Genomic DNA, 23,642 nt, shown 5'->3' on the forward strand with positions numbered 1-23,642 from the left:
TTTCGTTACAAGCAAATCATTCAAGATTTCCGTTGCTTTTCCATGGATCTAGAGACTTGATATAGAGAGTATGTCCCACGGTTGTGTCGATGGAAGAACACGCTTCATCACGGTGCGTTTTGGAACTCAAAAGGCGATGCGATGTGATTATTTTTACGAGATTAGGAATAGGATTGATTGGTTTGATTTCCTACGCAACAGCAGCAACTAAGCAGCAACAGAGCAACAGGCTTTCTTCTGTCATTCCTGATTGTCAATGTCAGTTGTCGTAACACAACATGACATTGACATCTAACATCAAAATAATGTCAATTATTGTCAATCAAGTGGTAGCAAAAAGCAGAAAAACAAAAAACAAAGCAATTTTAATTGAAAAAATATTATAAACTCTGCCTATTTGCTGAAAATTATACTATAAAACTGCCTGTATTTACAGTATACAGTGATTGTTTCAGCAATAAACATCGTAATGGCTTTGCAAGCAGAGAATTTGACGACTTGCTGTCGAACTTGCACAGAGGGCTCATTGGAAATGTTCGATGTGTTTGCAACTTATAACAGCTTAGTTATTGCCGAGGTGCTCTGCACATGCACAGCTGTAAAGGTATATTCTTCAGCAAAATACCTTCCTTTAATTAAAACAAGGATAATATGCCTGATGTTTAAAACCCTTTGCCCTTACACAAAAATCGGTAAATTAAAGAACACTCATGAGTCAATTAATAATATTGTATGGTCAAAAGTAAACACACAAACCTCAGTGTCTTAGTTGAGCCTTTTGGATTCACAGCCTGGTCTTGAAATATTTAAATATATTATAACTATTTAATTATTACTTTTGTCTTAATCAACTTGCTCTTTCTATTTCAGATTGAAAAAGACGATAGTTTACCTCAACAAATATGCATAAAATGCTACAAGCAGCTCACAATGTTTGTAGACTACAAAGCACAGGCGGAGCTGGCAGATTCTAAACTACGAGCTTCACTGTCCAGTGGAAAACTAGAGGTTTCTGTCAAAGAAGAGCAAGACTCCTTTGAAAATTACCCATGTGATGAAGACTACTCCTTTGATTATACAGATGAAACTGAATCAGAGGTTAAGCAAGAGTACTGTAGAACAGAGGCAGAAGTAACAGAAAAAAAGAAATCAAAAAATTTCAGCTGCCACGTTTGCTCTGAAGTATTTAGGAAACTGATTCACTTGAGGAATCACATAAGAACAGAGCATCCTGGCGAACGTATCAAGTCTGAATTCACATGCAAGGTGTGTGGTAAATCATTCAAGCACCATAATAGACTGTTACGACATAATCTAATCCATGATACAAAGCAGAAGCAATTCCCCTGTGTATTATGTCCTGAAAGCTTCCGCAGGATGTCTTTATTGACTAGTCACTTAATAATCGAACATAATCAAATAGGAGATGTGAAACTTGGAGCAATATGTGATATTGGTGTGAACGACAACCAAGAAATAAAGAAAGAAGAACCAGACATATTCTTGTGCGATGTTTGCTCATGCACATTTGACTCAGCCCATTCGTTGGCAGCACATAAAAAGAAGCACACAAAACCTGGCAGGGTACTTGCATGTTCAATTTGTGGAAAAGTTTTTAAGAAGACAAGTCATTTAAAACGTCATGAACTAACACATGATGTGAATAGACCATACAAGTGTTGTTTATGTAAGAAGGCCTTTGTAAAAGAGTCTGACTTATTATCACACTTGGATAAGCATAAGGGAATATCCTCTGGACCGTACAGGTGTGCTATTTGCTCAAAAGAGTTTACACACAAATCAGCATTGACAACACATATAAAAATACATACTGGGGATAGGCCTTATTTATGTCCAACCTGTGGGAAGAGGTTTGATTCTAGCAACAACTTAAAACAGCACATAAGGAGGCATAATGGCGAAAAACCGTTTGAGTGCAATTTGTGTCCAAAAAGATTTATAAGTAAAGGTAAGTAATTTCTGAAAGAATTATCATATTTTTAGTAGCTTTTTAAGGCAAGTACTTTTGAAGGTTTCAATTTAACAATCAAATCAAAAGTACTTACCTTATAAACACCTTGTCTTTTAACTAAGTGAAGCCTTGAACCTTTGAATTCAAAACGACATATATTACACTCAAGTAATTTAATGTAATTTCCCCCTGTCAAATACTATGAATATTATAATATGTATTAATTAAATTAATGCTTTTATTCATTGTATAAACATAACATTTTCTGATAAATGGCAATTTTTATAAACTACTCTCCGTTCGAAAAAGGGCTTTTTGTGACTCTACAGCTCTAATTTTAAACTCCTTGTTTGCTAACGTTCCAGGGGAGCTCAAGTCGCACGGCGTGACCCACACAGGACTCCGTGCATGGACGTGCGACCAGTGCGGCGCCGCCTTCACCAAGTCCACCACCCTGCACAAGCACCGGATGAGGCACCTCGGGGTCAAGCCGCACCCGTGTGACAAGTGTCCCATGAAGTGAGTGTGTTTAGACGGGCGAAATATAATAGGCCCGTTTGGACAGCTACACAAATTTGCAATTTACTTGATGAAATACATAAAAAGACTCATAATTAGGCTTATTATTTAACGGGTGAAAGAAAAAAGAGCTTTTTAAGCACCAAGAGTTACTGACTTAGATTTGACACCAGCTATCATCGCATACATTTTGTAGCTATCCAAACGGGCCTCTTATATTTCGACGACTTTAGTACACTAGCCGTGTTCCAGGGGAGCTCAAGTGTCTCCCACTAGCAATGTTCCAGGGGAGCTCAAGTGTCTCCCACTAGCCGTGTTCCAGGGGAGCTCAAGTGTCTCCCACTAGCCGTGTTCCAGGGGAGCTCAAGTGTCTCCCACTAGCCGTGTTCCAGGGGAGCTCAAGTGTCTCCCACTAGCCGTGTTCCAGGGGAGCTCAAGTGTCTCCCACTAGCCGTGTTCCAGGGGAGCTCAAGTGTCTCCCACTAGCCGTGTTCCAGGGGAGCTCAAGTGTCTCCCACTAGCCGTGTTCCAGGGGAGCTCAAGTGTCTCCCACTAGCCGTGTTCCAGGGGAGCTCAAGTGTCTCCCACTAGCCGTGTTCCAGGGGAGCTCAAGTGTCTCCCACTAGCCGTGTTCCAGGGGAGCTCAAGTGTCTCCCACTAGCCGTGTTCCAGGGGAGCTCAAGTGTCTCCCACTAGCCGTGTTCCAGGGGAGCTCAAGTCCCACGGCGTGACCCACACAGGACTCCGTGCATGGACATGTGACCAGTGCGGCGCCGCCTTCACCAAGTCCACCACCCTGCACAAGCACCGGATGAGGCACCTCTGGGTCAAGCCGCACCCGTGTGACAAGTGCCCTATGAAGTGAGTGTGTTTAGACGGGCGAAATATAATAGGCCGGTTGGACAGCTACACAGTTTGCTATTTACTCTGGATTTACTTGATGAAATACATAAAAAGACACATTTAATCAGGCTTATTATTTAACGGGTGAAAGAAAAAAGAGCTTTTGAAGTATCAAAAGTTACTTAAGGCCTTACCACAAAAACTTAGACAGTATTTAACAGGTGTTTAGCGCTGTCAAACTCGTACAATAACTGTCAAATTCTGTTTTAAACACTCGTTAAACAGTCTTTAGGGTTTTTTGTGGTAAGGCCCGTATTGTTTAGATTTTTATGATTTAGATTTGACACCAGCTGTCATACCATACATTTTGTAGCTGTCCAAACGCTCCTCTTATATCTCGACGACTTTAGTACACTAGCCGTGTTCCAGGGGAGCTCAAGTGTCTCCCACTAGCCGTGTTCCAGGGGAGCTCAAGTGTCTCCCACTAGCTATGTTCCAGGGGAGCTCAAGTCGCGTGGACGTGCGACCAGTGCGGCGCCGCCTTCACCAAGTCCACCACCCTGCACAAGCACCGGATGAGGCACCTCGGGGTCAAGCCGCACCCGTGCGACAAGTGCCCCATGAAATGAGTGCCTCCCACTCTTGTCGCTGTCCTAAAGTACCCCATTGGCACAGAGGGCGTGCACGTCCGCAGCAACCGCTCTGGTCTCCACCCAGCTCAGGCCAACAGTGGCGACGAGGTGGACGGTGAGCGCAACACAGCTCGCCGTCCACTGTGCGCCCCTACATACACACCAACCCCGTTTTTCTCAAAACCTTATGTACCGTGTGTGTAAACAAACCTAACTGGGATTCCCTAAAGTGTAAAGAGCCGAGCGAAGCGAGCCCATACATGTCAATCCTGCATACCCTGAAGCTTAGAGAACCGAGTCAAGCGAGGCAATACAAAGTTGCCATTTAACTTTCCAAACCACAAAGAACCGAGCGAAGCGAGGCCTTACAAACTTGCACACATTTCTGAAATTTAAATAGCTGAGCAAAGAGAGGCAGTACAAACAAAAACTGGCATTTCCATAAACCCTAAAGTGTGCACTGGGCGATCTCAGCGTCTGCGTTAGATAAACAATAAACGAACAAGATAAAATGTCGGCATAAAAGAAACATCTCGAGTCTCGACAAGATATTTAATTGATAGTTTTAATAAGAATATTAAATTTATTTACTAAGAAGCTCTGTGATTAAGTTTTCTTGAGTTCATCTTTACTTTGCTGGCGATGTTAATAGAGGAAATTACCAAATTTGACTGTACCTAGGTACAGTAAAAACTGTTCTTTCCACTTTCGTAAAAATCTCTTTCTTTTCTTCCAGATTCACAACAAAAGACCATCTAAAGCGTCACTACCGCATCCACACCGGCGAGAAGCCATACAAGTGCGAGTTCTGCACGCGCGCGTTCTCCCAGAGCAACGACCTGGCCAAGCACCGGCGGTCACACGTCGGCGACCACTTGTACAAGTAAGATATACCTACTTACTTAAATAATATTTATAGTTATACATACAAGCCGCACTAGGCCAGCATGGTGGACTAGACCTAAACCCTTCCTTCATTGGTAGGAGACCCGTGCGCCAGTGGGGACGTGATGGGTCGTAATGATATTATAATAAGCAATAAGGTCGTTGGTAATGGTGATCAGTTGAACTACTCATACTTTTTGCCGAACCAGTAGCTGCGCGGATAATCGCGCAAAAAGGTCTATAGGGTATAGAATGTTGTGGCATAGAGTCGTGTTGGAATAATGGATAAGTTTGTGTGAGTTCTGATCGCGCGCGTTCTCTCAGAGCAACGACCTGGCCAGGCACCGGCGGTCGCACGTCGGCGACCACTTGTACAAGTAAGATGTAAACATAAATATGTCATAACTTTACCACTGAACCTGTCCCACTAAGCTATAAAAGTAGTAGAATCATGAAAATTTATCTTAGGCTCCCTGCGGCAAGTATCTTAATTTTTATAGAACACACGCCAGACAAACACCACCCTGAAAACTCATCTGCGTTTATATACAATGCATGCAAAATGCAGCGTGATGCGGGGCAGTGTGAGAAACGGTTTGAATTCGGAATGCTGCGGTGCTATACGCTCCGAAACTTCGTATTTTGTCAATCGAAAGTTGGCTCGCTGGGTTCACACACATCGGATTATCGTTAGTCGATTTCCGCGGATATATTATTAATCCAGTAATTTGTATAAACTTATTTAGGTATTAGACCTGTAGCGACACCTATCTTCGTCACATGGAAGCTTCGTATGTATGTATGTATGTATTGCACAAAACCCAGCCAGGAGTTACCCTGCATCCTGGATTACGCCAGGCCAACCAGGCAGCACATAGTTTTTTAAAGGGAGGGGGAACACACGCTCAAGGATAGGTAAGGAAAGTGAGTATAATCGACCGAGTATGCACCCTAATAAGCCAATATAGGAGGTAGGGTACGGGTAGGAATAAGGTTTGTGGAGAGCGTAACTTGTTATTAGCCTTCTTGGCATATCTGGGTATTAGTGATTCATGCTTCTTCGTGCTGCTGCTGCTCGGGTCTGATATCCTGTTCCAGTCCTTTAGAGGTTGAGATAGGTTTAGCTGCGGTATGTCGTTGATGTGATGCGTGTTTGTATTGTGGGTGTTGGTGCCAGGTGTTCACGTGACTGGTGGTGTGGTTTGTTGTTCCTCGTCGGATAGGTCCGTGTCAGTTTCACTTTCGTTTAGTATCTCGTTAGCTGCTGCCTTGAATTTTTCTCTGTCGGGCGCTAGGTTGACCCATTCAGGCATTGTTCTGTTGGACCTCGCAATGTCTTGTTGTAAAGAGTCCTTCCACGTGTATATAGGTCGGCCCACTTTTTTCTTACGGGCTTTATACCTGAGGGCCGCATGCAAAAGGTGTGGGTGCTCTCGTCGAAGGACGTGTCCGTAATAACAAATTCTATGACATTTTAGTCGCTTTGTTATGGTTTTCCCCTCGAGTATTTCTTTTGTTTTTTTATTGCGTGGTTTGTTTCTTGCGTGTTTAAGTAGGTCGTGAAGAATCAATCTTTCGTATTGACGAAGCCTTGATCTATTGGCCTTCGTGAGCGCTGCGACTTTTAGTCCGTAGAGCATGCCAGGTACAATGACCATTTTGTATATGAGGCGTACAGTTTTCCAGTCCATGTTGGCTTTTTGTAGAAATTGAAGTAAAGTTTTTGCATTTTTCTCTGCCTGTTTACACCGTTTTCTAATGGTTTCTCTGCGGTTTAACCCGCTTCTTATGTAAGTGCCGAGGTATTTTATTTCTTCAACTGGTTTGTAAAGGACTCCATCTAGCTGAATGAATGGTGGCTGGTTTACTAGAAAAGGGTCTCTAATTAGGATTTTAGTTTTTGAGTCGTTTACCTTTAATCCGACACTACTAAGTAGTATTTTTATATTTGTTGTGATTTCGTTAAGTTTTCTGAGATCGTCCGCCAACACTATAAGGTCGTCTGCAAAAGAAAGGATGAGGGGAAGTCGAATTTGCTCGTCTTGGTTGAGATAGATCTCTGGTGTTTCTTCTTCCAGTGTCCTAAGTACGTCATCTATCAAGATAGTAAATAGCCGCGGCGACAGGGGACACCCTTGTTTGACTCCTTTTCCTTTAATAATTTCCGCCGTTTGTTGTCCAAGCCATTTAATAGACGTGCGCTCGTTCATACATACCTGCGTGATCCGGTTAACTAATGCTGCATTTGTTCTTGATAGAAGTATATCCCGCAGTGCTGTTAGGTCTACTGTGTCAAAGGCTTTTTCTAAATCAATTGCAAGTACGTATAACCTATTTCCTTCTCTCCATTCCTCATCAAGGAGTCGGCGAAGAGTAAATATGTGATCGTCAGTGGATCTATTTTGCAGGAACGCAGCTTGGTAGCTTCCCGGTTCTTTTATTGATTCATCTAGGCGAGCTAGTAGGAATGTAGCGTATATTCGGTAGATATTATTACATATTGATATGCGTCTGTAGTCATTGGCTTCTTTTGGGTTGTTAATCTTTGGGATTGGGACTTGAACTGTAGTATTCCATGAATCCGGTATTATGTTATATATATAGGCTTGTTGGATGTGTTTCGTAATTTCCTCGAGCATGTCTAAGGGGAGTGCTTTATATAGCTCAATGACGATTTGATCTTCGCCAGGTGCTGTTTTATTTCGCATCTTATTTAATATGTCCATAATTTCATCCGTAGTCGGTGGATTTCCGAGATGCGCTGGGTCTTCATCAGGTGTGAGCTCAACTCGGGGTCCTTCTGATTTCCGTAATTCTTGTTCCCACCGATTCATGGGTATGTAATTCAGTTTTTTCTTTTTTCGCAGGTCCATTTTGTGGTCTCTAAAGAAGTGGTAAATGATTTTCATCCGTTGCGATGGGTGTTTTTTGCTGAGGTCCGAGAAGAAGGCCAGACATGCTTTTCTTTCATGTTCTTCCTTTGCTTGTTTTAACTTCATCCTACATTCTCTTATACTTGGGTAGTGTTTTTTAGTTCCAGGGTGTCGATATTTCAAGAATTTTGCTTGTTGTAGATTAGCGCTAGCTATTCTAATTGGTTTTATAGGCACAGTTCTAATTTGAAGAATTTCCTTCGCTGATGTTCTAATTGTATTTGTGATGGATTCCCAATCCATTACTGGGTCCTTATTGGATTTGTCTTGGTTGTTGGGCATGCCCCGGAGAATGGTACTTTGAAATTTCGATTTAACTTTTTCACTAGAGAGTGCGTCGTAGTTCAGTTGTTTGTAGTTAAATTCCTTTTGGCTATTACCATCTAGTATCTGGTATTGATATGGTTTAGATAGGTTGTATGGTTCTATGCTACGGATTTGGCCCCAGATGAGTTTGTGGTCTGATATTCTTGTACGTGGCCATACACCTTTAATATATTGGAAAATTGGGCGCGATGGGTCGGTTGTAATTATGTGATCTATTTGAGACGTGTTTTTTCCCGATTGCCAAGTTATCTTACAGGAGTGTCGACCTTTACTTGTTTCCACTAAGAGATTTTCATATTGTACCGTATCTATTAATATTTCTCCGTTTGAGTTGGTTCGCTCGTGGTGAAGGTTCCTTCCAATATGTTTGTTTTTAAATAGTGTTTGTGTGTCCTTGAGTCCGATGTGTGAATTGAAGTCTCCTAGAATTATAGTATTGTGGTTTTTGTTCCGGTTCCGAATGGCGAATCTCAGGTTGTTAAATGATTTTAGGGCTTTTTGGGTACTGCTCGGGATATGAGTCGTTATGATATGGATATATTCATAGTTGTTGTTTTCTTTTTGAACTTTTACAGTTGCTGTCATAACATCCTTTTCCGATGAAGATTTGCAAAGAGAGATGTTGTAATTTTTATTAATAAGTATGGCCAGGCCTCTGTGGGCTGCCGTATGTTGTCCGCTGAGGTGCCATGTGTAATTTTTAGATTCGTACGTTCCGTTTGTCATTTTGGTTTCCTGTATTGCAGCAATGTGTATATTCCTAGTATGAAGTTCCGTGTCGATTTTATTTTTTTTATCTGGTTTAGTCGTTCCTCTTACGTTCCATGTGGCTACATTGAGGTTCTTGATGTTTATTTGTTGGTTAGTTGTTGGCTTTGTTCTCAGTAGTGTGTAGCCAGTGTCATCAGGTAAGTTGTCAGGGCTCAGGGAGGACTCGGGTGTTATAGTGGCGGGAGTTATTTGTGTTTTTGTGAGAATCGTAGAGGAATTACATTGACTTTCTGGCGAAAATATAATACTGTCGTAGTGGTTACTTTCAAAGAGGATATTAATAGATCCCACCGCTTGCCAGTGTTCGTCTGGTTGGTACGATAGGTAAGCGGAGTTTTTCTGGTGAACATTTACATTTATTAAGTAGAAGTTTGCTGCAGCTATAATGACCTCTTCTCCTCCCCAGACACCATCTTTGTATAGATCCTTTATATATGTTTGATAAGCAGCTTCACTTGGCGTACTAATAGCTAATCGGATCTTATCGTCCATTTGGTTTTCATTGATGTATCCAGCTAGGTCCCTGCGTATAGCGGTGTGGTCAAAAGTTATATGAAACAATACATTTATTTGATGAGCTATGGCTCTAAACAGACAGTTTCCGTCTCCTAGCATTTTTATTACCTCCATTTTAAAATGCCTTTGTTATACTGTGGGAATTATGTTTTACCGAGTTTGTTGGGCTTTGTCCGCTTTCGATACTTTTTACTCTTTTGTTTCAGGTTGCGTCTATTTTATGGTTTGCAGATGTTCTTCTTGTGATTAGTTGTTTCTGAAAAAGGGCTTATTACTACGAGTTTTGTTCACTGTGGAAAAATATTAGTTTATGATCCTAAGACTGACATGTGTTTGCACAATAGGGCTTATATTGTGTAAGCTATTATTGTTTTAGGGTAGGTACTGTTACATTCGCTGTTTCTGCAACTGAATGAGTTGCTAGTAACTTTGATTTTATGATTACGATCCTCTTTATGATCGGGCACCCTTGTATCCGTTATTGGTAGTTTTAGATATGCTTATGTTGCCTGAATTCAGCCGTTTCTATATGTAAGAATATCGGTATCATGTATAAAACACCACGAACGATAAATTACCACACTGTTGCTGTTGGGGACTTATTATCTTTGATGTTGTGTAGGAGGTGATCGGGCCTAGTTAGGTTACCTAGTTATGCAATGCAATTTTTTAAGAGAACTCTATTATTAGGGGCTTAATATGTGCAAGTTTAAATTACAATATATGTATTGGGTTGGTAGTAGCTTAAATTCTATGTATGGTAGTAGCTTGAATCTATGAAAAAGTCGGTTTTCGTTGGGTAGCCTTGTGGTGTCACTGTAAGTCAGCCGTCCCTATATGTATTAGAAAAGAGCATGCATAAAACGTCACGTTTTGCTTAGTGAAGTTACCTCACTGTTGCAGAAGGGAATTTATTTATTTTAAATGTGTTGTATGTTAAGTTACCTATATACACAATTATTAAGGGATCTAAAGGACGGGCTTTATCCGTGTTAGCTCAAACTATAATATGTAAATATTTAAAAGGCTTTTAATATTTATGAGTCTGTTGTTTTGAAGGGATTCAAAAGTGTACTTCTACTGTGTGTAAGTCAAGCTGCAATTGTTGTGATAATTGGTGATTCTTGGTGTCAGGCTGGCAGCACCAGTGCCATACTGTACGGTCTCGGTATCTATATCGTAGTTGGAATTCTCTCACCAAATTCACACGAGGTTCTGCTTCTGGGTGTGATGCTGCCGGTAGGTGGCGGGCTTCCTTCGCGCCTGTAGAGGAGCCGTATCACTCTGCCCAGGAACACAATTCACAACACACACTAGATTCGCGCGCACGTTAGGTAATTAAATTGGAACCCGGTATAAATTAATGGCTTCTACTTTAGTGATATTTGCAGTTGAAGATCAGATCACAGTACACTTTTTAGGCGCTTTCGTTTTGAACGACAAACAAATGCTCGCGAAACAAAGGGATTTTACGAGCGGATTGCACAGTATGCGCGGCGGGCAGCGGTCAACACGTGTTGGGGTCTAGGAGCGGTCAGCGGACACGTCTGTTCCCCTCGGCTGTTAGAACGCAATCATCTTCGTCACATGGAAGCTTCACAATAAAATTAAGGTCATAGTTCAGGGTAACTTCAAGTTATAAATAAAACGTACAGATGGCAGCACTTGTCAAAAAACGCACGTGAGATGCGACATTGAAATATCTTCCAAAATATAAATGAATTATAGTTTTAAACTAATGTTTATACCATATTTAATTATTTGTAATAATTGTAGTATGTAATATTATTATTTAATCGGTGTTCCTCAGCTACCAATACTTATATAGAAATATGTTTTCTTTACAGATGTGATCAGTGCACAGAAGGCTTCCGTTTGAAATCCGAGCTCACTCAGCACATATCAGAGCATTTCCTCGCATCCAAGTTAGAAGCAGAGAAAAATAATAAATCGGATTTAAAATTAGACAAAGATGGTGAAAGTGGTATTGAGAGCGAGTTTTTGACGAATGGAAGTTAAAGTTTTAACCACGTTTTAAGTTTTAACTATATTTAAAGAAAACAATTATTGCCAAATTTTCAATCTATAATGTTTGTTGTTGCCGGAGTGCGTTATCAATATTATTATGCATATATGTACATAGGTATTACGTTTACTTTGTAAATAAATAAAAGTAGATACCGAGATATAGTTACGGTCAGCTGCATAAGTAGCAATACACTTTTGTAGTACCTTGTCAAATTGACTACATATCAAACAGTCATTGTTTGAATAGGCAGTTTGTGAGTTTGACAAGGTACAGAAGTGTACAGCTACTTATGCAGCTGACTGTACTAACTTATAATCCGATGAACACTAATCGCCTTGTTGGGGCACATTTGACTAGATTTAGACTAAATGAGTATAAATTTTCAATAATACATGTTTTAAACAAACATGTATTATTGAAAATTTCATTTAATTTAGTATGGTATAATTTTGTTCCTACACGATTTAATGTTATCTAGATAATTGTTAATTATAGTTTTAAAAAGCTCTTCCAAAGTTTTAAGTGTAGAAGTACGTTTATATTTTATTACTGGTTAAGAAATTAAATAAGATATTTTAATAAACGTTTTGAAACACTGCTATGATTCGTTTTTATTTTGCTACCTAGCGTGTCGGTGACAATCACTAGAGGTAGACTAGGCTGGATTTGTCACCGTAGTTAAAGGATTATCCTGTCAGATTAGCGTCGGTTACCGACTGCATAGGGTGCGGTGCGCCGGACTTTTATAAATACCACTCCAACTCTCGACATCGCACACAACGGACGCATCGCATTCAGTATTCTTTTTATAGAAATTCACACAATTGCGCCCACTTCACCGGCATTGCCGACTGCGTTTGTCCATACATTTATGGAAATCCGTTTGGTCTGATTATGTATCGATACCGAATATACTGATAGATGGACGCGTACCTTTATATACCACTTTATACGGTGCAGTTGAAACGTCAGACGCCACTAGAGGAGGCCCATTTCGTGGAGGACATGTTTAGTTTTAATTTACCCATTCCCTTTGCAAAATCAAAGATGGTACCTAAAGAACTAGCTAAGTAGTTATACATCGATAGTTATACGTCCTCTGAATAAGGCTTCTAAAAGTTTAAGGTTGGCTGGTAGCTACCCAAAGATATTTATTTAAAAAGTCTTCGTATTCCCAACAGCATAAAGCTCACAGTGTTATGTCACTATTTGATTCTGAGCTTAAGTTTGTAGGATCCACCCCTTGGATACAATTTTATTGATACGTGTACACTTCCGGTGGCGGAAATTGAAGATTTCTGTTGAAAGCGAGGCCGGATGTCCAGTGTTTACAGAGGAGAGATGTATTATAGAGTTGCTAGTAGAGTTGGAGTAGGGTAGATAGTTAAACTTTGCTAATCTGGCCTACTGATTTTGTGATCGTGGTAATCTGATAGAGAATTTGACACTGGTGGGGAAGGTAAGAAAAGAAGGGAGGCTGAAGATTATCCGATGCCAATACTGTTGGTGCTGAATACCTACGAAGGTAAACTCACTATTTAGTAGATTATACCTAAGAACTATCTAATATCACGTTTAAATGCACCTACTTTATTTTATTATGTAAGTAATTAAAGTTAAATAAATATGAATGTCATTTTTAATGATGCGATGTTCTAACCCTCCAAAATAATACAATTCTGCCGATGCCATTTCTCCATACACTTATGAAAATCCGTTTGGTCCGATACGTACGATAAGTACCGATATGTGGACGCTAAGTTGACGCAGCGCAGTGCTAACGCAACGCACACGCAACGCTCGCGTGGCATGGCTCTTTGCTACCACACACACACACACACACTCACGCCTTGTACTAATGTACTCCCTTGCGGGGTAGGCAGAGGTGCATTGCTGCACCCACTTTTCGCCAGTGTTCTGTTAGTCCCAATGTAATAGGGGGCGAGCCTATTGCCATTTTACGGGCACATCCAAGACCCGAGAACAAATATCTGTGTTTAAACAAATATCTGCCCCAGCCGGGAATCGAACCCGGGACCTTCGGCTCAGTAGTCAGGGTCACTAACCACTACGCCATTCGGTCGTCTCTTTGCTACCCTATCTGTTTAACTTATAAAACAGCAATTTCATACGTTAACTCCTACCTAATATAATATTTTTAGCTTCAGCAATATAATTTCATTCCTTTTGGGAAATATCAGTCGTTGTTTTGTTTGATAATATTCTCGAGTGGAAAAACGTTTAATGAAGTTTAGGATTTAGCTCCATTCCTTTGAGACTTGTACGTTTACTTTAGTGTAATATTGGATTAACATTTTATGAGTTCATACATTCGTTAGTATATTATTATAAGTATAATAATTAAAAAAAACATGTAAACATAACGCAGGTACTTACACCTTAAGCTTGGGTGGTCGAACCACTAGGTATCCTATGTAATAATTAATAATATTAGGTCCTTACATATGAAATTGGCGTTTTGTCGTACTGGCCACTTTGATCTCAAATATTACCTTTATGGTTAGGAATTCCAAATTCAAATTCATACAGCTATTTACTCATGCATTTGTGTTTCAAACCCCCTAATTCATTTGTTTTTTCTTCTTTTGTTTCTTTCTTTGTGTCACTCTGTTTACAAAATGGAAAACTTGAAATATCGCGTTATTTACGAGTATGAGTTCCACCGTGGCACCAGTGCTGCAGAAACGGCTCGAAGGATTAATGATGTGTATGGTGACGGTGTCGCAAAAGAAAACACAGTGCGTTTTTGGTTCCAACGTTTTCGTTCTGGAAATTTCGACCTGCAGAATAAGCCTCGTGGACGGCCGGAGACCAAAGTTGATAATGAAGAATTGAAGGCTATTGTGGAAGCGGATCCATCGCAAACCACGTCCGAGTTAGCTGCAGTCTCCGGTGTTAGTTAGTTAGTTAGCAAATTGGGAAGGTGAAAAAGCTTGAAAGGTGGGTACCTCTGAATTGAGTGAAGCAAACCGACAAACGCGCGTCGACTGCTGCGTTACGTTACTCAACCGGCACAATAATGAAGGAATTTTAAATCGAATCATTACCTGTGATGAAAAGTGGATCCTCTACGATAATCGGAAGCGCTCATCGCAATGGCTGAACCCTGGCGAACCAGCCAAATCCTGCCCTAAGCGAAAATTGACTAAAAAAAAGTTTCTTGTAAGTGTTTGGTGGACTAGTGCCGGTGTCGTTCACTACAGCTTTCTTAAATCTGGCCAGACGATTACGGCAGATATCTATTGTCAGCAACTGCAAACCATGATGGAAAAGCTAGCTGCTAAACAACCGAGGCTGGTTAATCGCTCTAGGCCACTGCTGCTTCAGGACAACGCTAGACCACACACTGCACAACAGACGGCTACCAAATTAGAGGAGCTTCAATTAGAATGTCTTAGACATCCACCGTACTCTCCGGACCTTGCTCCAACAGATTACCATTTTTTTCGCAATTTGGATAACTACTTGCAAGGAAAAAAATTCAACTCCGATGGGGCAGTCCAAACCGCCTTCAAAGATTTTATTGATTCCCGCCCGAATGGTTTTTTTAGTAAGGGGATCAATGAACTACCTATGAGATGGCAAAAGTGCATACATAGCAATGGTACATACTTTGATTAATTTAATATATTTCATTAAAAAAAAAACGACTTTATGTTCCTCTCCTATAGAAAACGCCAATTTCATATGTAAGGACCTAATATTATACTTCATCACGACCCATCACGTCCCCACTGCTGGGGCACGGGTCTCCTTCCAATGAAGGAAGGCCTAGTATTATACTTACTTCACGCAAATCTTCTTCTTCTTAAAGGTCGGCCATCATTATGGCCACTTGGGTCCAGCTCATTGCATGTTGTTGTCTCTACCCCTGACTGATGCTAAATGCGAAATTTCAGGAGTCGAACGGTTTTATTTAGATAAGTATTAACGAATTACTTATAAAGACTTTTCTAAAGTTGCATCTAAGATAATAAAATAATTGGGTCTAAGGAAATTGAGGACTAACTCAGCAATTTAGTTTCAAGTTGAACCACACGCGAGCTATAATTATGTTTTAAGTTACAATTGTTGTGGTTAACATAAGTTCAATGAAGTGAAAGAACAAGACATTAGAGCCACGTAACGAAGAAAGTGGCTAATCTATTTCAAATCGCATGATTTTATAAGTACCAACTTCGGTAACAAAGTAACTTTACTTATAAGTACCTGCCATGTTCATATGTACCTACCTACAAGCGTATGAGTTGAAAACTCAGAATCCCAATATTTCACCCGGGAAGACCTCCTCAAGGCCAACCAGAGACGTGGCGGTCCACTGGGCCGCGGAAGTGTGACAGTTAAATGAAACTTCAGAGTCCGGTTAGTTTCACCATAAATAGATCATGAACACGGATTAACTTATTTTCGATGGTGAATATATGCCTAAAATAGGAAATTTATCTATTAAAATTAATCCCAAATGGAAACTTTACGGATTAAAATAGAGGTAGGTAAGTACTTATTTATTAATCCACAATTATCTTTGAAGGGTTTTCATTAGCCGAGGATAGATAAGGCTAAAATTAACGTTACATACGTTACAGTTACAGGAAATATATAACCTACTATAGGGTATTCATCAGGCACTTCAGTACATATGTATGAAGTATATCCAACGTTACTGAACACTACCTTATCACTAGTCTCTACAAAGTTTTTCTGCTAACTATGCTGATCAGGAAAATGTTCAGCTAATCCTCCTTATCCTAACACCAAGCAGCGGAGTGCCGCAAGGCTCCGGGTGCGGCCCACTCTGCTATCTCATGCACGTCAATAGCTTATGCGTGGCCCTAAATTATAGTTCAGCTTATATGTTTGCTGATGACTTGTGCACATTACGTGCTGGCTTTAATCTCACAGACACTTGTTACTCTATCCAAAACGATATCGATGCTGTCGTAAGATGGTCCCATGATAATCTTGCTTTTTAGGTCATTGTTTTATATATTTCAACGTTCGTACAATTTTATTACACTGGATATTAAATCAGTTTTTATTCAGCTATTTCACTGTCTTGAACAATGTCGAATCTAAATATTTACCATCAGAACGTAAGGGGTCTGCGTACAAAGACAGACATTTTTTCGAGAAATGTAAGTATGAATAATTATGACGTCATAACCGTAACGGAAAGTTGGCTCCACGATGGGATATTTGACCAAGAATTATTCGACGAGCGTTACTGTGTTTGGAGGAGGGATCGTAACTATGTCCACACGCAACAAGAGCGCGGGGGTGGAGTTTTGATAGCCATAAAAAAGGAACTTAAAGCTATCGAACGATCCGACTGGAACTCGTCTGCGGAGGACCTCTGGATCTCAGTGTCGCTACGTTGTCCCGTAAATAAAACTGATTTTAAGTTACATATTTGCACGCTTTATTTATGTGAAGAAAACTTAGGTTTATCTTTTTCCGAACGATTACAGTGTTTCTCTGATAAACTCGAATATGCAACCACGCACAACGATTCAGACAAATTTTTAATTTTGGGAGACTTTAACATGAGCTTCATTAAATGGATTTCAACCGAATGTGGTCTCGAGGCATCGTCAGTAACAGGTGATCATGCAAATAACTTCCTTGATACAATTAATTTCTGCGCTCTTCAACAATTTAATAATGTTCAGAACGAATTTAATCGTATATTAGACTTAGTTCTTTGTAATGACCAAGTTGTGGTCCATAAATGCAATGCGCCGTTAGTACCTGAGGACCCTCACCACAAAGCTATCTGCGTTTCTCTCTCTTTTGTCGAACTTGAACCTCTTCCTTCACTGAAGCGCCGAACGTTCTGTTATAATCGTGGCGACTATGATAAAATCTGTAAAGATATTTGCGACGTTGATTGGTTTTTAATATTGAACAACGGGACTTATGAAGAATGTATAACATCTTTTTATAATATAATTTACGATATTCGTAATAAATATGTACCGTTAAGTAATCAGACAGTAGGTAAATATCCGCCATGGTATAATAGAAGCCTCATCAAATCTCTTAATGAAAAGTTTAAATATCATAAAAAGTACAAAAAATATGGAAATTTAAGTGATAAGTTTACATTTTCATTTCTTAGAGGTAAAGTGAAACGACTTGAAAAACTTTGTTACGACCGCTATATTTCTGTTATTGAGGATTCCATTGAATCAAATCCTAAGTCATTTTGGACTTTCATAAAGAGGAAACGTAAGGGGACCTCCTTTCCATCTTGCATGACTTACTCGAATATTTCTTCTACTTCCGGTGAGCAAATTAGTGATCTGTTTTCGAACTACTTTCAATCTACGTTTAGACAATGTGATCAGCAGTCAAATTGCACTCATGCTAGTAATTATTTGAACCAGTCAAATGCAGTTTCTGACGTCAGCTCGGTCGAAATATCATCATCTGAAATAGAAAGATTGCTGAAATCTCTAGACTTAAATAAATCTGCAGGGCCAGATGATCTACCGGCAATTTTTCTGTCTAGGTGTTCCAAGGCCCTGTCAATTCCTTTATCTTTGCTTTTTAAGAGGTCACTTGCTGAAGGTGTTGTCCCTGTAATATGGAAATCAGCTTTCATTAGTCCCATCCATAAGAAGGGCCCAAAAAACTTGGTCGAAAATTATAGGCCAATATCTAAATTGTGCCTAATAGCTAAAGTTTTCGAGCGTATTGTTTATAACCAGGTTTATTCGGCTCTTAAGTCAACGTTCAACGAACAGCAACATGGCTTCTTGAGGCAAAGGTCAACTGTGTCTAACTTATTGTTATTTAATGATTTTATTTCGGATCAAATGAATAATAATAATCAGGTGGACGCTGTTTATACAGACTACAGTAAAGCCTTTGACCGTATAGACCACAGAATGTTACTAAATAAACTCCTTCAGTCTGGTATTCGAGGAGACTTGTACCGCTGGTTTTCATCTTACATCAGTAACAGATCTCAGGCTGTGGTTTTAAATGGTTACATGTCTCACTGGACATGTATTCCCTCTGGAGTCCCTCAAGGATCCCTGCTCGGGCCACTCCTTTTTATCATCTATATTAATGACATTGGCACCTGTTTCCGTTACTGTAAATATCTCCTCTTCGCTGATGACATGAAAATCTTTAGGGTGGTCAATAGTTCGATCGATTCTAGCCTCCTCCAAGATGATCTTAACCGAGTTATATCGTATTGTATCCTAAATAAGTTAGATATTAATGTTTCTAAGTGTTTTTCGGTATCGTTTGGCCGTAAACAAAATCTCACAAGTGTCTCTTACAGTATATACACCGAAACCATAACAAGTTGTAATAAAATCAGAGATTTGGGAGTGGTAATGGACACTAAGTTGATTTTTGGTCACCACATTGAGAGCGTGGTTAACAAAGCATATAGAGCTCTTGGTTTTCTTATACGGTCTTGTAAACATTTTAAACGAATGAAATCGATTAAAATGCTCTATTGTGCTTTAGTAAGAAGTCATCTCGAATATGCAAGTCAAGTTTGGAACCCACGCTATGAGATCTACAAATTGAAGCTGGAATCCATTCAGAAAAAGTTTATTCGGTACCTATGTTTTAAATTTAAAATCCCTAGAATAAGTTACGAATTCCATTGTAATCAATTCCATTTACTTCCTCTTTATATTAGAAGAGATGCGTCGGACATAGCATTTCTCCTGAAGTTATGTCAGAATCTCATTGATTGTCCTGATTTATTAAATAAAATTAACATTTTAGTTCCCCAACGTCAAATCCGCCGTAAGTTAATTTTGCATGTGCCGTTGGTTCATACAAATTACCGTCGAAACTCATTTCTTTTAAGAGCATCCCACCTGTTTAACTCACTGGCAATAGAATGCAGTGATATTGATTTATTCAATAGTGATGTCAAGAGCATTTATTATTTCTTAACTGATAAGTTTAGTTCTAAGTTTGTCTAGCTTTTATTTGTGTTGCAACTATTTTACCTTTAAGGATATAGGTTTTAATTTTTATTAAAATTCAATTCGTAATTGGTTGTACCAACAGCGGCTTCCCTGGCTTTTTTTAATTTGTAAGTTATTTGTGAAAACTTTTAATTGGCTTTTTGTTTTTTACTTTTTGCTATATATGATAAATGTGTTAGCTGTAAGTTTTCTTAAATAAATAAATAAATAAATAAATAAATAAATAAATAATAATGGCATCGTCTTGAACGCTGACAAAACTAAACTTTTAATATTACACTCGCCTCACTTAAATCTGAATGAATCACCTCCACCTTTAGTAACACATAGTTATTCCTGCCTCCACAATAATTTGGTTAATTGTCAATGTAAACCAATAGAAAGAGTAGATTGTGTAACCTACCTTGGTGTAAAGATTGATAATAATTTCTCATGGTCTCAACATATAGAATATATTAGCGATAAATTAAGGATATTATTAGGTAAATTTTATCATTTAAGTTATAAAGTTCCTATTAGCACGTTAAAATGTTTATACTTTGCTTTAGTCGATTCAATCTTAGATTATGCTCTTGATTGTTATGGGCTAACGTTTAAAACCTACTTAGATAAACTAGAAACATTGCAGACTCGATTTTTAAAGCTACTAGTTAATACAAAAACCAAATTAGAATGTAAAGATAATTATAAAAAACTGTATAAAATATGTAAAATTCTGCCAGTCACTGTTAAATTTAAATATCTATTAGCCATTCACAATTATAAAACCTGTAATAATTACCTTCATCCCATTCCCCATAAACACGGCAAAAGGTCTATATCTGAGGGTAAATTTGAGGTACCTAAAGTTAATAATTATTATGGTGATAGAACTCTAAAAAAAAGAATACCGTACCTACTTAATAGTTTACCTCAGGATATACGACAAGAGCCTATGTTATCTAAATTTAAAACTAAATTAAAAAAATATTTTTTGCTTAACTTACCTTGATACAAGTTCACCTCAGATTATAATTTTATTATTTGTTGTGATATTACCAATTATGTATAACAATACCTAAAACATAAAAAAGTATTTTGTTTAGTATAAGAGACTCTGATCCCACAGGCAAATTGTATACAAACAGTTTTGTGGGACTCATTGTAAAACTACAACTAATATATGTAAGCTTAATAAATAAATAAATAAATAAATAATAAGGTGCAAAACACGCTTCACCGTACTAACATCGCAGTAACTCTAACTTAACACCTTGCATGAAAGACTAGTCTAATCTAAGCACGACACACAAAAAGGTTTACGATAGACACCTCGACCGCCTTGGTCGACACCTCCATGGTACATTGACTACATTGCACCAAAGAGTATAATAAGTTTACAGCACGCTACAGCCAACAGCCAACACCACTTACTCCGTGACGTCAGCGGCACTCGGAAGAGTGTGGTGAGAGAAGGAAGCTTGTGTTGTGAGCCGCAGTGGTGCGCGAACGACGCGCGCGCAACAGCAGTGTCCGCGTTCCCTTTAGGCTGCATGGTACGTACCCTGTGTCTGTTTTTGTTTTTTTTTCGGCGCGCGGGAAAATTCGTTTGACGTATAGCTGTGCAGCGTTTTGTTTTGTTTTTGGAAAATAGTTTTTTGTGCAATCGTGCATGTTTTTTGTAATATTTTTTCGGACGGACTGCAGGTATTTAATTATTATGTCCCTATATGTATTTAAATCAATTTAAATACCACCTTAGTTTGTTTTAATACTTAAATAAATGATTTTTTTTTGGGTCAATTACATTATTGTTTACTTATAATTTTTTTATTCATAGCTGAATTCAGCTTAAACAAAAGTGTCAGTAACTACATCCCCATCAACGTAAATAATTTGATCGTAGAGTCGCTTAAGAAAAATCAGTTAAAGAATAATTGTACCGATATAAACACACACAAGTTTTATGAATCAAATATTCTTCCGTTTATTATTCAATACTTACTGAATATTTTTTATTCTGAAATACATGTGCTGGAGTGGATACATATATATTTTTGTCTGACTGTACATTTAAATTCAAATTAGGCAGTCGTAGAATGCAGTCACGGTCTGCTACTTAGTACCAATTTAAATATTTTCCAAAATAATAATTAAACTCTACGTACATTCACTTAGGATCATTCTTAAAAACTTTTTTCTTCCGTTATTCTGCTTCATGCACCAAAACCATAGTAAAATGAATAATTATGCATTTATATCTTCGTAGCTTCTTCCTAGGCACGGTTATAATGCCACTGGTTATCTAACATGGCTTTTGTTAGCAACAAAGAAAGTATACCTAACCTAGGTACCATTCGAATACGGAAAACACCGGTTACAGACAAAACAAAAGAATATCGCACTGGCATAAAAAATGTAACTTTAAATTTGACAAGTAAGACTTTTATTATTGTGACAAGTAGACACTCGGTAATTCAAAGATTAGAATGGAAGGAAATATTGCTACTTTGTATATTAAATTGTTACACGTAGATCATGAATTGAACATGAGATTTACGACGAGTATCGTTTTATCCGTTATTGCAGTTTGCAGATTTTTCCAATACTGCTCGTTTCTGATTCAGCACTTTCAGCAGGTCCTGAAGAAAGGCTTCTGTAAAATTTTAAATAATGCATTCGTCATCCGGATCCAAGAGCATTTTTTCGAGGCAATGCGAACGCAATATGCTGCTAAGGTTCACAAAAATGAGTATCAATTGGAGATGATTGTCTATTACCTACTTTTAAGTTTAATCCCCTTATTCATAGAAAAGTTACAATACGTTTTAACTAATAAACTGTTTTGTACCTCTCTGTCAAAGAACAAATTGTTCAGTGTATGAATGTTACTTAATCATCTTACACAGTGCTCACTACGAGATATATTTGTAACTACTATAGATGCTTATAATCTCTCATAATAATATTAATATTTGACGACAAAACCTATCTACAGATGAACAGCTAATAACGAAGGTACTGATAGAGAATGTCAAAACAAATAGCCATTTTACTAACTTTGGTCAGATCCTTTACGAATATATTAAGATGTCATCAAACTTGTCATTAGCACCTTGACACATCGCGTTTGTCTCGCACGACCACCAACACGTGACGACGCCTTTCAGAAAAACCCAAACAGGAGGGTTACTTTAGCTTAACACAAAACAAATGAGAGCTATCATACCATCGGTACATCTAGTCAGTACAGAGGCGAGATCACAGAATTCGATACTATTTTCGAAACTACACAAACACATGGAAAAAGAACAGTATCGTCAACTGTCACTGTCAAAATTTAAGGCAAATTTGTTAGATCCAAAAGTGAAATTTGTTCGTTTCAAATGTTTGTGTAGTTTCGAAAATAGTATCGAATCCTGTGATCGCGGCTCAGGTCTGATAGTTTGTCAAAAACTATAAAATAGCGAATACAAAGTGGCGCCTCCAGCGGAAATTATCATGAAACTTTTGACAGATATTGTATGCAGATGACAAAAAGAAACCCATTTTTTTCGTTTACTTAAATTGCAAAACCCGTACTAGAGGCCTGGTACGTTTAATGAAACGAGATGAGTCGCGGTTAAACTTCCTTTTTCGGAGGCTAGGGTGACCCCACAGACATGTGTTTTACCTTCTCCTGTACCGGCCGGCTGACCAATTGAATTTCATTCTAAACGCTGGCATTGCTCTTACAAATACCGGTGTTCAAAATAGTACTTAGTAGGAAAGAAATTGTTTTACTTTTTCAAGTGTAAACATTTTCTGTCTAAAGTTTTCTAGATAACTTTCGCAAAAGACTACATAGTTGTCAAAAAATATTTTTAACCCATACAAAACTTACTGGTACGGGACGTATCCGCAAATTATCGTTTTCTTCTATCGAAACAACGAAACCAAATTAAAGCCCGTCGCATGAAATTCGGCAAGTTACGCGGTTGATGCCTGCGTACATATCGCAATACCGATGTTTACCGTCTAGAGGCAGCCACTACTACCCTAGAGCGAGAACCTCCGATGCTAAGAACAGGTTCAAACGTAACCTGGCCACTGTTACATAAACCGTGGACCCTATCTGGCGCATACTCTTTGGCTATAGCTAGTTTATTTATTTACGTTCGTGACACCGAAACTTTATAGTTCAGTAGTTCAGATTTTATCTCACAAACGAATTTAACGTAAAAGTTTACAATTATTTGTCGATAGCTGTTCCCG

At 38.7% G+C, this 23,642-nt stretch overlaps 1 protein-coding gene across 4 annotated transcripts; it reads left to right on the forward strand.

Moving 5' to 3' along the window:
- Nucleotides 1-316: 316 nt before the first annotated feature.
- On the forward strand, nucleotides 317-11,521 carry LOC105390501 (zinc finger protein 660). Of its 4 annotated transcripts, none has more exons than XM_048627376.1 (6): nucleotides 317-604; nucleotides 871-1,969; nucleotides 2,338-2,376; nucleotides 3,845-3,959; nucleotides 4,703-4,849; nucleotides 11,246-11,521. In XM_048627376.1, the coding sequence occupies exons 1-6, from the start codon at nucleotides 470-472 to the stop codon at nucleotides 11,415-11,417; spliced, it is 1,707 nt and encodes a 568-aa protein (XP_048483333.1). In that variant the 5' UTR covers nucleotides 317-469; the 3' UTR covers nucleotides 11,418-11,521. The 4 variants fall into 4 exon arrangements, with proteins under 4 accessions (XP_048483333.1, XP_048483334.1, XP_048483332.1 ...); XM_048627377.1 differs by lacking the exon at nucleotides 2,338-2,376 and adding an exon at nucleotides 3,199-3,237; XM_048627375.1 differs by lacking the exon at nucleotides 3,845-3,959 and having other exon boundaries at nucleotides 2,338-2,491; nucleotides 11,246-11,520.
- The last annotated feature ends 12,121 nt before the right edge of the window (nucleotides 11,522-23,642 follow it).

Source organism: Plutella xylostella, chromosome 18, assembly GCF_932276165.1.
Source record: "Plutella xylostella chromosome 18, ilPluXylo3.1, whole genome shotgun sequence".
Lineage (NCBI taxonomy): Eukaryota > Metazoa > Arthropoda > Insecta > Lepidoptera > Plutellidae > Plutella > Plutella xylostella.

Coding starts and splice junctions, on each gene's coding strand:
- LOC105390501 (XM_048627376.1), top strand. CDS start 470: ATGGCTTTGCAAGCAGAGAATTTGACGACTTGCTGTCGAACTTGCACA. Junction 3,960..4,702: donor TGCGACAAGTGCCCCATGAA/ATGAGTGCCTCC, acceptor CTTTTCTTCCAG/ATTCACAACAAAAGACCATC. Junction 4,850..11,245: donor GTCGGCGACCACTTGTACAA/GTAAGATATACC, acceptor TTTTCTTTACAG/ATGTGATCAGTGCACAGAAG.